Source organism: Eucalyptus grandis, chromosome 10 (assembly GCF_016545825.1).
Source record: "Eucalyptus grandis isolate ANBG69807.140 chromosome 10, ASM1654582v1, whole genome shotgun sequence".
Taxonomy (NCBI): Eukaryota; Viridiplantae; Streptophyta; class Magnoliopsida; order Myrtales; family Myrtaceae; genus Eucalyptus; species Eucalyptus grandis.
Window position 1 is genome coordinate 37,301,652 of NC_052621.1, and position 14,028 is coordinate 37,315,679.

Consider the following 14,028-nt stretch of genomic DNA (forward strand, 5'->3'; position numbering starts at 1 on the left):
AAACCTAAATTTTTACCATTCAAGCCGTGTGCCAGAAAAATCTTCACTAGCATTACCCAAAAGACCCGCAAATGTCGGACTCGGGCCGAGCGCTATGCAGACAGCAGTGCAGCCCTGAGGACTCTGATCATGTCCGTGAGGGACACGAGCCCGGCCAGCGAACCCTGGTGATCCACCACCCACACTCTATGCACATGTTTGTTCACGGCCTTGTCCATCACCTCGGCGAGCGTGGTGTCGTCCCTGCAAGTCACGAGCTCCCGCGGAGGAACCCCCTCGCTAGAAGCTGAGTATAAAGGGCTCGGCGATATCGACTCCGTGAACTCGAGCGCAGTCGCAGATAGCCATGGTCGTTGCTCAGAAACGTGGCACCTCCTCAAGTCGGTCGCCGAGAACGTGCCTATGAGCTTCCTGCCTCTTCCCTGTGTGTATCACAGTCCAAAGATAGGACCAGAGTAAGGTCCGTTTGGTTCAATTTTGGAGAAAGGCTTTGCATTTTTCCAAATATCAAGTATCAATTTTCTCCAAGTATCCTTTACAAAAAAAAAAAAAATCTCCAAGTATCAAGTATCTTTAACTGAATACATTTAGTGAAGGCAAGAGTGTTTGGACACTCAAAAATGTATATATTTTGTAAATATTTTGTAAGGCAACTTTAGATTGAAAAGGACAAAAAAAAAAAAAAAAGAATGGAGCAAATGAGCCTAACTGAAAATACTCTTAAATGCTTAACCAAACGGGGCCTAAATGAAAATACTATGAAATGCCATATGCTAACATTGTCATAAGCTATGCTACTGGCAGTAAAAATGTAATGGGTGATAAATTTGACTCAAGAATCTATGCCTACAAAAGGTGATGCATTGTCAAGTCCCATGATTCGCCAAAAACTCTATCGATCGAGGCGTTTTCAATCTCCAAAATCTCAAGAGAACCCGTTATGAAAATGAGAAAAAGATGGGCCTGGACTTGCAAAGTCATCGAAAATGTGATGCTGGAGAAAGCTGACGAATAGGGAATGAGCAGGGAAAGAAGGCCATACAATTACAAGTTGGCTGTGATCTTCCTCTTCAAGAGCACCCGACTCCACTATCGGGACAGCATTGAGCAGAGCAGCCCTCATGCACTTGATGGCTTCAATGACTCGTGTCCTATCGGTTATCGCGTAGACATTCCTATTTATCGCTCCCAGCTCCTCAACGGAGCGCGACAGGATGGCTGCTGTCCCGGAATTGTGTTCCTTCAGGAACTTGAGTACATCCATCTGCGTGAGCATCCGATAGCTCGACGCTGACTCCACGAGCTCGACCCCTGAAAGGTTCTCCATGTGGCTGTCTAGGGGCACCAGGGCTCGGTGTATGCCTTTGCTCAACACTTCCATACAATCTAGGATGCTGCGTATTTGTAGCGTAAGTCATGGGGATTAAATTTGTCTGATGAATTCAGTAATTCGTACCCAAAAGGTCCTTGACATTTTCCAACATTGGGATTTCGCAGGATATAATTACAGCTACAACTGATTAAAGGATCGCATTTTCCTCTTTCGATTGAGATAATAAAGATCTTCGTAGCAACATGAATTATACAGCATCCTGAAATAACGATTGAGTTCATACACGTCAATTCCAATACAAGAAAGCGAAGTCAAACCGTCGTATCACCTTGTATTGGGGTTTAGAGTCCAGAGGCTGAGACCCTCAAGACAGTGTCCGATGATGTTAGACACCGGAACGGCCATCTTCTGAACGAGATCCGACGACCCGTCGCCACTGCCGCCGCCATTCACCCGGTCATCTCCGGCAATGTGGGCGAGTATATCGAGCATGGTTACCATCCCGATGTAATGCTTCCTGATGGTGCCCGTCTGCTTGTCGGACTCCATGATCATGGACCCACCCGCGCCGATCCACTGGCCGGGCGGGGCTGCCACCGGCACCGCCACCACGGTGTTCGCCACCAGGGCGTTCATGGTGTGGGCGAGCGACGCCGTGTAGGGGGCCTCCACAAGACGCCTCGAGTTGATGACTATGTCCTTCACTTTCTTGTCTCTCCAGGGCTGGTTTGGATCGGTCGCGAGTGGCTTGGGTGACGCGCTGCTGATCTCTGCCATCGTTTGCTTTGGGTTTGGTTTCTCTTTTGCAAAGCTACCGAACTTGTATACTGAGGACGTTAATTCGAGCATCGAAGGAGGACATGGTATATAAGTGCAAACGCAGACTGCCAAAGTTGTGTCACTTGGTACGTGTCGAGGCTTGGTTTAAGATGACTTGCATGGATGTGCACAGCTTTTGCCACGTAGCTTCGCATGGAAAATGAAACATTAGGGCTTGTCGGCACATGTCCCCAGAGATTTGAATTCGATCTTTCTTGTTAATGAATTTGAATTGGCCTAGTATCTACGTGTCTACATTAACCATTTCTACATTTAGGAAGCTTTTGTTAACTATCACGACGCTTGCTGTGAATCTCGAAATCACGAGAGTGACATATGGTAAGAGACTTGTCATGCATCCATCAGGAGCTGCACAATTTCTCCACATGGTGAAACTTCCGAAGCATAACATCATCCTCTTAAATGACAGTGGATCTCAAACAATGAAGATTTCTATCTTCTTTTCGCTCACTGAATAAGAAAAGACACTCGGTACTTGTAGAGAAAAAAGAGGGTACATGAAAGAATGCAGTTAAAACTGTTGAAAGCAGAATTTCTCTTTCATGAAGGACAGTCGGCCAGTATCCTCTCCCCGTAAAGGGTTTGGCATGAACCAAGGAGGAAAATGTACTCAACATTCTGCACTTACATTCTCGTCAGGTGTTACTATGTATATCTTCACTGTACGATGAGATTTGTATAAGTTTTTGTTTTGCTGTACTCCTGGTGAGTTCAAAGTTCTCAATCCTCATCTCCTAAGTATCTATGCTATGTCAAAATGTCTGTACCTTTTAGTCTCAATCCATGACTTGTATGAAGGGAAGTCCTTGTAAAGCCTCAAGAAAAACTATACACCAAGCGCTGCATCATTCTTACAGCTACTTTTGCCCTATTTACTTGGAGATGAGCAATGTCCCCGGGGCAGTTTGTGTGATTCAGACCTGGATGCTCTCTGGCCCGGAACCATTGCGGACAGGAGGAGCTGTGCCCCATTCCTGCTCCCATTCTGGAGGCTCCAGGACAATAACCTCGCCATTCGTGAGTCCCAGAGCAAACTGGTTAGGTTCAGAAGGGTGGGCAGCAACGACGACTGGAAATACGGGGGACCTATCATATAGCAGCATCAGTAATCGTACAATTTAAATTGCAAAATAGGCGAGGTCTCGGATTTTTAAAGAACGCACCTGGAATTAGGAGGCAGATAAGAAGCGGCGCTGATCCAACACTTCAATTGGAGCGTTGAGGCGGTAAAGATGCCCACGCTTCCATCTTCGAAGCTTGTGTATATCGACATGCCATCACATGAATACATAGCATCTGTGATCGGTGCACCAGACTCCAGAGGAAACCACTGCACAAGAGAGGTACCTTAACCATATGTAAAGAACTTTTTATTGGATGATTGGATCTAATAAATGGAGATGCGTGTCACAGTGAGATCTCAAGCAAATAAAAGGAGAATTACCTTTTGGGGACACTTTGGGGTACACTTATGATCCCAAGAGTGCTATAATCAGCACATTTAACCGAAGCAAAGAAAAGGGGGCAAAAAAAAAAAATCATCAAGGATGCGGGTAGTCACCTGATTATGACAATCCAACTTTGGAGCTTCATATATGGCTATTTGAGTCTCGTGAACAACAAGGAAGTGCCGTAGATTTTGGTGAAATAGCACACGCGTCTTCGCGAGGGTAAAGGACACATGCCAAGTTGGGATTTGCAAGAACTTACTGGCCTGGTTCTCCCACTTATCTATGCTCCATACACACAACTGCAAAAGGAAAATTGAACGAATAAATCCAGCCAATCCCTTGTATTCAGCCAAAGTAAAGCTATGATTTTTAGTTCATATATGTAGCACCACTTAAAACGAGTAACGAAAAGCTAATAAATCATCACTCCAGACAGACAGCCACCTCACAAATTCAAGAGAAAAAGGTTCCGTTGGAGTCTTAGCTAGCACTGGAACAAGTACTTCAAGTTTCTGATTTTGACAACAAAATCCTAGATTGCCAATGTGGGTTTCTCTCAGTTGATGAAAGTCGCAGAGCTCCAGCTATAGGTAAGAGACTCGAAAAATAGAAATTACCTCAAAGATTCAGCCCCGTGTCCTATAAAGTTTGACCTCCTGGAATCTAAACTCATAATAATTTCAAAACTGCAAACCTATCATTTCAATGTCAAAGCAAAATGATGCAACCAAATCTATATTTCACCACTCTCTCTATGCCAACCGACCCACCCACAGCTCAAAGAGAGAACATACAAATTACTGCGCCACAAAGCACATGCACATGTGTGTGTGTGTGTGCGCGCGCGCGCGTGTGTGTGTGAGAGAGAGAGAGAGAGAGAGAGAGAGTCAATCGACACCCATCGAAACACTATTCTCCATCATATCATAGAAGACATACCTGAGCATCAGCCCCTGATGACACAAGAACATTCAAAATTTCAGAAAAGGCAAGACCAGTTACTCTCTTTTGATGACCTTTAAATTTACTTTCAACCTACAAAGTGGTCACAAGAAGAAAATTCACATCTGACACTACAAAGTACGAAACTAGCAACCGTAATTTCTGATGAAGCCACATACCTCACTGACTCGGACATTGTAGATAAGGATGGAAGAATCCTCCATGCCTATGGCTATTATGTTATTGTCTCGAGGGTGGAACTCAAGGCACGTTGCTGCAGGGGGTGGTGGCATTAAAGTCGTCATTGTCTGCAGCCAAAGAAAAAAAAAAAGTGGAACAAAAAGTGGGTATTCCCCTTCAGTTGAGAAAATTCAAACACAACACTATAATTTCTATAGTCAGTACCAAACCAAGAAACGATATTTCATAAGATGCCACACCTTAAATGTCATCATATTGAAAAGAGAAATTTTCCCTCCCGAAGTGGACAGTAGATAAGAGTCGTTCTTTGAAAGGGCAAAGCAGGGGTTGGCATCATCAAGAATTATGTTGCTTATATCATTTGTCATGATTATTCCACTGGAGGGTTGCCATAATTTTGGTTCGACAGCACAGGTTGCCTACAAAATTCAGGGCTTATCAAGTGGAAGATCAACAAATAAACATGCTAAGCAACTTTTTAAACACATGACATACCTTTCCCGAGGGATTAAACTCATCCTGTTGCCATTTCCAAAGTTTGTGCACAGCATTATTTGTTAAAGCAAGTATAGCACCTCCTGATCTTGTATATATCAGCCTAATGATCTGAAATATGAAGTATGAATCATTCTATCCATACACGGTTGTGATCAGATGTGCACATCAAGCATGCATGGATCTCACTGGTCTGTCAATATATATGATCATGCCAGTTCGCAAAATGTGAAACATAGAAAAAGGGGTCCCTATCTCTTGGTTAACCCTACAAGTATATCCAAGGAAGTAGCATAAAAAGGATGAATTCATATCTACAAAAAAGGAGATATTCTAAGTCGAGATGGGAGATAACTAAAGTCCTCTTAATTATCAGAAGTGATATTTGCCATATGAGTGAATCTTTGGGGAAGTAAAATAGGTTTCCCAAAATAGTAGCAAAAAGAACATACATCCAACAAAACCAAGCTCTCTGCTTATGCTGATGTCTGAAAATGACCAAACTCCCTTAAAAATAAGCAGACATTCATCCAAAAGGTAGATCAAACATTAAATCTACTAGATTCACAGAAAAGCTGAACCAACAAATAAATAACCTGACATTCAACCCAAAGGAGCCAAAAGGGAAAGTAATAAATATATATAAGAAATGCAAATTCCGATGAGGTCCCCAGAAGAGCTAATACATACTCTCGTTGGGAGCAGCCTATCTGGAAGCCGTAAAGACTGAAACTTAGACTGTTCATCATATTCCTTTAGCTTCCAGGCTTGAGAATTCTCTAATTCACCATTGGTTCTTGTTTTGACATCTGAAAAGTTTTCGAATCGCCATTCTGCAAATTTTGGGTATTAGTGCAGATAAATGAGAAAGCAGATAAATGACAATACAGATCTGACATAAATTAATGAGAAATTAAAGAGTTTACAATGACCTACTCAAAATCACCGTGCTCTCAATATTAGAACCTTGAATTTTTTACTTTCAATGGGGGAAGTATGTTCTTACCATTCCAAATATTGAAGGTGCCGGGGAGTGTCTACCAATGCTTGTTCCAGCTGCTGAACTGGAAGCAGCCAAAGACGCCATTGTAGGACCCTGCATGATGAAACTGCCTAAATACAATGGCTTAAATGTGGGTCAGTAGAAGAAATATAAAACTCACCCTACCTTTGCTGCGGTCTTAAGTTTAGATGCATCCAGCACACGACTTCCATTGGAATGAAGAAGGTGCACAACTTTATCATTTGCAAGTATTTTGACAGCATTCTCCTTGTGGAGACAGCCAAAAGTAAACCTTCTCTATTAAATTTTATGCAAGGAGTAACCTAAAAGAGATTTTGAGATTGTCAAATGAACAAACTTCTAACTCCCTTTCCAAAAAAAATCCTGGCGTATTAAATTACATAAAGGGCGACCTTAGCAAGCATACCGGTAAACCACCCTCTGCATCAATTGTTGTCAAGACATTATTGCTGTCCATATCCCAAATTTTAATCAGAAATTCATCACCAGCAGCTAAGAATCGGTTCTTAACTGTATCAAATTGGACAACCCCGCCCGAACACTTTCCTAGGCCATGATAAGCTCGTTTTATGGCCCCCTCACTTTCAACCCACTCAACAAGGTAAGATTCCCCTTCCTTGTTAGTCCCACATGAAAAAACCCTGCCAAACACGTAAACAGAGGGAAGAAATATTAAAAGGACTTGACGAACTTGCGTATCTGATCATAGAGCAAAGCATACATTACAGGGAAGAACAACCACAGAAGAGAGGTACCTTGTCCCATCAGCAGAGTACATTATTTTTGTGCAAGAACGGCCAGGAGCGTCAATATCAAGTCTAGGACCCATGTTATCGTACAACCATACCTTAATTCTCCCATTAACTGTTGTTGAAAAGATGAACTAGGGAAGAAAACACATAATCAAGGGTAAGAAAGCCAGACTAGAAGAAAGTAAAAGGTCCTGAAAGTGCTTGCTAAAGAAAGAAAGTTTTGAGGAACCAATCCTAATACACACTTCTATTTGCAAAATCTTGCCCCCTGTGCAATTATTTTCTCTGAAGGCAGAAATAGAGTTGATACCTGAAAATCATTTCTGTAATGGGGGCACACCGAGTAAACAGATGATTCATGACCTTCAAAAATGAATTGTCTACTGCCAGTAATAGCACTCCACACCTAGACGACGAAAATTTTTTAGGACAGCCAACATCCTTGAAGATATAGGATGAAGAATGGTTGAGGTCCTCAGCCAAACCTTTACTGTCCTGTCTTCACCACAAGTGACAAAGTACAGTTGCTCCTTTACTTGTGAAAAAGCAAGATCACTGACGTAACCAACATGAGCATCCACCTGAAAAGCATTTTGTGAGAGGAAGAACAGACACTAATAAAAGATGAAAAAGCATTAAGAAAAGTATGAGTCAGAACTGAGGCAAAAAAATACTGTGGAACATATTCTGACACATGAAAAAAACAAACCTCCAGGTAATTCTGTATGTTGCCACCACGATAGGAATATATTTGCGCCATGTGCTTCGAATATGCAACACCTAAAAGAGAAGCCAGCAAAATCTTCAGCAAGTAAGGGGCAACTCCATTTTCATCTAAATGGGGAAAAGAAACCTTAAATACACTGCCCTAAACATGAAATTATTTAGTTTTTAATGAGGATAAAATACATAAATTTATAAACATGAATGATAATAAATAGTCCCTGATGATCCAATCTGAAGGAAATTATCAACAAATTTTCATCAAAGCAAGTTGTAAGCACTCTTAAGCATACCGAAGAGGTCTCCATCAGGACTCCAGACGATTCTGTTCACTGATGCGGTGTATTCAGTGGCCAAGGATGCCTATTACGATTTATAACTGACATAAGCATGATAATCGCTCCTACAATTTGGAAAATCATATAATTAACTAATTTAACTGAATTTAGGCATGAAACTCATACTTGCAAATTCTCTGAACACGCTCCAATGTCCCAGATTTTAAAACTCCGCAAAAAAGCATTTCCCTGCTGACAACCTCCCAGATTCTGATATCACCAACGTTTGTTCCAACTTAAAATTGACACATTAGAGGACTTAATGAGTATTCGACAATTGTGTATTTAAACGTCAAAAGAAAGATTTGATGATACAATGATGGCACAGAAAGTTTAAACAGAGACAAGAACTAACCAAGAAGTACGGTTTGTTGTACTGGATGAAAATCCATGCTCTTGACAGCGGCTCCCTGGTTCAAATTGCAAACAACAGTCTTTGGCAAATCATCAGAAGAACGCAGCACAGCCGGATGGTTAACCTGCAAGAAAAAATGGCATGCTTCCCAGAATTTCTACAGCATAAAGCAAACTAAGCGTGGTGTATAGTTATCAGCTAAAAACAAAATGAAACTTAACAGCGTGCACAGCCACAGTAACAATTGATAAGACCAAAGAAAGGTGGCAATGTTTAGAACCTCAAATCTGTCTTGGATTACCTTGAACTACCTTTTTAAAACTACAACTTAGCAATTAAAGCTTAACCTCACTCTTCACTGTTAATGGGTAAAAAAATAAGCAAATAGAAAAAAGGAAAAACAATGAGTATATATATTGTAAGGGTAAATACACATAGGCACTCGATCAGGAAATCTTTAGACCAAAACAGAAGCCTCATGTCACGTCTCAATTATCAAGCCTCCCTTTCCTCTGCAACTCTACCACCACAATCTACATTGATTGGAAGGCAAAGGAAAGGGACAATGGATTTTACGGCACAAAGGCATTAGGCAGCACCCATGGAGTATGTGTAGTAGACATGCAACCTCATTCCATGGACCAAAAATTTGGGGTGTCAAAAACCAAAATCAGATAATCCAAACCTAACAAAACACAAGTTTGGTGTGATCAGGATATAGGTTTGGTTTGGGTTGAGCTGTTTTCTCATTTATTCAAGTTACTGGTTCCGTGTCCATCTCAGTCCAAAAAGTAAACAGATTACTTTCATTGATACAGTAAAAATCACTAAGGCCCACCGACTAATCTTTCAGTTGACAGTGATTGTATTATGGGGGTCTGTTCTAACCACTTTTGAGTCACTTTTTCAATGTTTAAGGAGATAATATTCGGTTTTCCAATTCTCAGTTTGAGATTGGTGGTACAATAAGTTCATATGAAATTTTTCATTTAATGTGAAGGATTCCAAACTTAACTAAACTGCATAAATTACCTCATTGAATATCCCAATAGGTCTGGATCTCTTGCTAATGTGCTCATCATCTGTTACCGGGCTGTAAGGAGGCGTTCTGAGGCGTTTTATCACTGATGCTGCTCCAATATGGAACATGCCAAATGGTAAGACTAAGTGGACACAAAAATCTGAAAAAGCATAAGAATTGAGAATTTGCACGCAATAACATCCTTCACATTCAAACAGTAGTTATATCAAGTACAACAATGGGAACTAGAAAGCAGCCACACCACATATGAAGTCGCCCCCCCCCTCCCCTCTCCCAGAGCGGGCAGGGCGACAAAGTTAGATGCTCCGACGACATGCATATGGAAGTAAACCACTTGGGTCAACTTTCATTCAATTCACACAAAACACACACTTGCATGATCACATTCAGTATGTTCATGTCACACTTTGCTTTTCTACATAAGCTGAGGAAAAAGGGAAACTCTGTTGATGGAAAACATCTCAAATGTTTCAGACAAGCTATTTAATTGCCTAAATATCTATTCAGATTGAACATGACATATTATGAATTGAAAAGGCCTGTTGCATTAATCTTTTCAAGAGTGTACATGGTTTAGCATACTTCATTCCCGAGAATGTAAGCATAAAAAGAAGGAGAATGTTTCTCAAAGTGAAATACCAACCTGCAGGCCTGGGAGAAGGTATTGCAATGGGACGGCCAGAGACTGTTGGTTGTGGTGTTATGGATGGATTAGCCCGCCATCCTGCCAGAGATGCCATTGGAGCTGCTGGTCCTGGCGCTAGCTGGAAGAACGGGAAAGGCTGAAAGAAATACATGTCTTGTCAATAAGAAAAGCCAAACTAAATAACCTGCATTTTGTTCAGACTTCATCCAAAGGACATATAAGAGCTAATCATCTCGTGTCCACCCTGACTGACTTAATGTCAAACGTACTTTTAGGTTTTCCCAGGAAATGAAGAGATATTATATTCCACTCTGACAGATCAAGAAAAATATTTCTAGATAACTTTATTTTAATATTCTAAATCATTCCATCTTAAGTAAAAGCCAAATTCGAAATGTCAGAGCAAAGGTAAATATAGAAAGCTAAAAGCAAAGACCTTCCAAACGCACAGTTCTTAATTACAGCAAGAGATTCTACCGCTGAGAATCCACCAAATTTAGGAGTGCAACTCAATAAAGGATTCATTACAGGAGGTGGAGCGAGATCTCCATTTGATGTCCCACAAGTATGATCGACAAAGAGGGTCTTTATCTCAGGGTCGGGCTTGGGAGAGTTGCACATCTGGTGCTGCCAATTCAGACTGCATTTTGAATGCAACACAGTAAAGCTATGCAGGATAAACAAGATTAAAGAAAAGCTGTGATATGGAAAACTTTTATTACTTAACTGTTGATTGATTTACCTCTGATTTATAAGTGCCCTCAGCCTAGAGTTTTCAGAGCAAGGAAACTGAAGCTTATCACGAAGGACTGGATTTGCCTCAACCAACCTTTTAAGTTCATTTAGCATTAAGGTCCTCGCATTCTTAGAATCTCTGTAACTTGATAACTGTTCAACCTCCCTGAAATTGTACCAAAGAAAGAAACAAAGCAGGATCAACCAAAAAGGATGGAAAAAAAAAAGAGCAAGTACCTAACAGTCCTAACAGTTATACTCCATCCGGTTGTCATTGCTTTACTTGACACATTCTCAAGCTGTAATGACAGGCAAGTGGAAACTTAAGTCTCCCCCTTGAGGTTTGCACAACTAATTTATGTTGCCCCAACCTTCTACCTCCCAGAACGTGAGAAATCATGAGGCTTTCTCTAAGTGACAAGTTCCCAACTTCAAGAAACGCATGCTTGTCAAGACCATTCGATTTGGCACCGAAGTTGCACTTCTCAAGTTAATAGAAGAGTTTTAATGTGCTAACTCATTAACATACTAGCAAGAGTGGCGTTTAAAACTGAAGAGGATAGTAGAGTTTCACAGCCGCGAAGCTAGGTGGAAACAAGGACACATTAGATCCATGTAAATCCAGGAGGATGTTTCCACCATAAGCTTGTCACATGCAAGTAAAAGCCTCCCAGGTTTCACTAGTCCAAGATGTCCCTATGTCAGTCTTCTTTCAACAGAGGCAAAACCCTACCATCTTCCTTAGCTTCGTTTTACCTCCCCCTTTGCTGCAAATTAAAGTATTTTCACAGTGAAACACACTTTGCAACTTTAAGAAATGTGTCTTCAGGACAACCAATGGTTTCGATGAATGTACCCAACTATGAAGCTAGGAACAAGTCAAGTGAGATGGGCATGCAGATTTCTTTCCTGACAAATCTCACAGAAAGAAGCTTGGAAAAGATAAAGCAGTTGTGTAAACTTCAGGGGGCAAACAAACACAGTTCAGTTTCCAAGGAGACAAACCGAAACTGTCATAAAACTTCAAGGTGCATATTATACTCTCCCATGGAAGTTTGTCCTACCTTGCAAGAGCAATCATACAGTTGTATGCAAAAAGGACTTTAAAGCAGCGAGATTAGATATAAATTGTTGAAAATGGCTCATCTTTCTAAAATTGTTGAACATATAAATTTTTTCAGACTCTCCAAAAACATTTTCCAGAAACTGCAAACATCACTCATCAAATGGCCAATAGCGATTCTTTGACAAGTTTGGCTATTTTATGTAGATGTCCACATTTTGTCCTACCACTTACAAATTGCAAACTTTTGCATAGTGGATGATGTATCGTAATTAGCTGCCCACAAATCAATTAAATTACACAACGTACCTAAAGTCATGTAAGGACAGAAGCATCGCCATTTCCTTGAAAAGTTCTTCATTGTAAGTAGAAAACGCTTTGAGGTCATTACGAAGAATTTTTGCAGCTTTAGCATCGTCACGTCTGAAAATATAAAGTCAAGAAGCCATAAAACATAGTCCCAGAAAATTCACACCTCTTAAAGCACGCACCAAGAATCTCTAGTTTACCTGTCCAATGCTTCAAGATACTTCTGCTTCTTAATCTCAAAGAAAATCTTCGTCGAGTATCTATTGTCATCAAACTTTGTAAACCCAGAAAGATACTTCTCAACCTCATCCAATTCCCCATTAGTCACAATATCCTCAAAATATTTCATACTGAAGAAGCAGCCAGATTCTTTCTCCAATCTTCAACAATGTGAATCAGAAAGAGGGAAAAAAGAAAACAAGTCACCATTGGCTCTCACTATTTTTTCAATGAGCTCAGCAATCAACCAACCAAAATATACTAATGCATGACAAATTTACTAAAGCATCTTCATCTTCACCGATTATCATGATGTCATGATGTTCGACCAATGACAGGACCACAGGAGCCCTAAACGACCACCCTAAGTTCTCTAAACGCTCATTTTCCACCAAACCAACCATCCACGGCCTTTAAGATTCCCACGACTTCTTACTTCTTATATCAACCAAACAGAGAGACACGACAGCAGTCCACAGGCAACCTCCGGAGGCGTAATCCTACCTCACGATCAAAACTGAATTCGACTCCCAGCACGAGGAACTCGTTCCAGGTGAACAAGGAAACTGAAGAGTTCAGTTCCGAGTTGCAAGCGTGATAATAACGAAGAAACAGAGTCTAAAAACACTTCCAGCAAGCACACAAATCCGCCGCCACCGTGATCACGTAAAGAAAAGACCTTTTCTCCATTTCCATCACATTCGACCGAGAAGCAGAGCCAATCACACAGACAAGCGCACAAGACACGCGCGACGATCTCGACGCGGCGAGAAATCCCCCGGGAAGGAGGAGAAGAAGCTCACCTGTGAGCAGTCTCCTCGAAGTTCTCTTCATTCAAAAACTGAAGTACCAGAAGCACCAGCTCTTTACCCAGCGACGACGAAGACGACAACGACGACGACATGCTCGGCACCGATCCAGCTCGATCCACCGCGCGAATCCACTCCCTTCACTGCACACAAAAAGAAAAAGTAAAAACAACCGAAAAACCCACCGAAAATTAGGGCTTCAGCTTCCGCATTTCGCCACCGCTCGAGACCGGACGATCAAAAAAACCACGACCGAATGCAAGCACGCGAAATGGAACAGGAACGGGGACGTCGGAATGCAGACAACCTTCGGCTCCTCGTCGCAGCTTCCTCGCCGGAGATCGCCGGAGACGAGCGGACGGAGCTCTCGCCGCCGCGGCCGTACGCCTTCTCCGTTCCTCTGCGACGCTCCCTCTCTTCCTCTCTCTATCTATCTCTCTCTCTCTCTAGAAATGGAATTCTGCAGTGTCTTACCTGGAGAGAAATTTTCCAGGAAAATGCTGAGCATAGTGAGCCTTGGCGCCAACCCAGTCCATGTTAATAAGCTTGAGCGGCTTCGGTCGGGTACGGGCGAGCCCACGGCTCTCCGTGGGACCTTCGCCCACCGCCGTCGATTTCGCATCACGCGGTCAGGCCCGGTGCGTCTCGGGACACGTCAGATCCTACGTGTCGCGCGTATCCAACGGTTGACAAGGATCGAGGACAACGACATCGGGGGCACTGGATAAAGGCCTCTTGGTAGATGGCTTGT

General features: G+C 42.0%; 2 protein-coding genes across 2 annotated transcripts; both read right to left on the reverse strand.

Moving 5' to 3' along the window:
- Positions 1 to 92: 92 nt before the first annotated feature.
- Positions 93 to 2,044, reverse strand: LOC104424186 (SNF1-related protein kinase regulatory subunit gamma-like PV42a). Its single transcript, XM_010036555.3, has 3 exons — positions 1,662 to 2,044; positions 1,043 to 1,394; positions 93 to 422 (listed from the first exon to the last, which is right to left on the reverse strand). Exons 1-3 carry the CDS (start codon positions 1,967 to 1,969, stop codon positions 93 to 95), a joined length of 990 nt encoding a protein of 329 aa, XP_010034857.3. The 5' UTR covers positions 1,970 to 2,044.
- A 627-nt stretch (positions 2,045 to 2,671) lies between these two features.
- On the reverse strand, positions 2,672 to 13,768 carry LOC104423181 (topless-related protein 4). The gene is given in 29 exon segments (XM_010035665.3): positions 2,672 to 3,259; positions 3,337 to 3,503; positions 3,735 to 3,923; positions 4,564 to 4,659; positions 4,746 to 4,874; positions 5,007 to 5,186; positions 5,263 to 5,373; positions 5,953 to 6,051; positions 6,054 to 6,095; positions 6,269 to 6,358; positions 6,431 to 6,537; positions 6,540 to 6,588; positions 6,693 to 6,927; positions 7,042 to 7,169; positions 7,349 to 7,444; positions 7,524 to 7,619; positions 7,748 to 7,818; positions 8,055 to 8,124; positions 8,226 to 8,275; positions 8,278 to 8,334; positions 8,455 to 8,578; positions 9,487 to 9,584; positions 10,140 to 10,278; positions 10,620 to 10,782; positions 10,885 to 11,043; positions 12,250 to 12,363; positions 12,450 to 12,629; positions 13,272 to 13,420; positions 13,585 to 13,768. Coding segments are annotated over 28 exon segments (3,312 nt in total). The 5' UTR covers positions 13,373 to 13,420; positions 13,585 to 13,768; the 3' UTR covers positions 2,672 to 3,087.
- Positions 13,769 to 14,028: the final 260 nt, after the last annotated feature.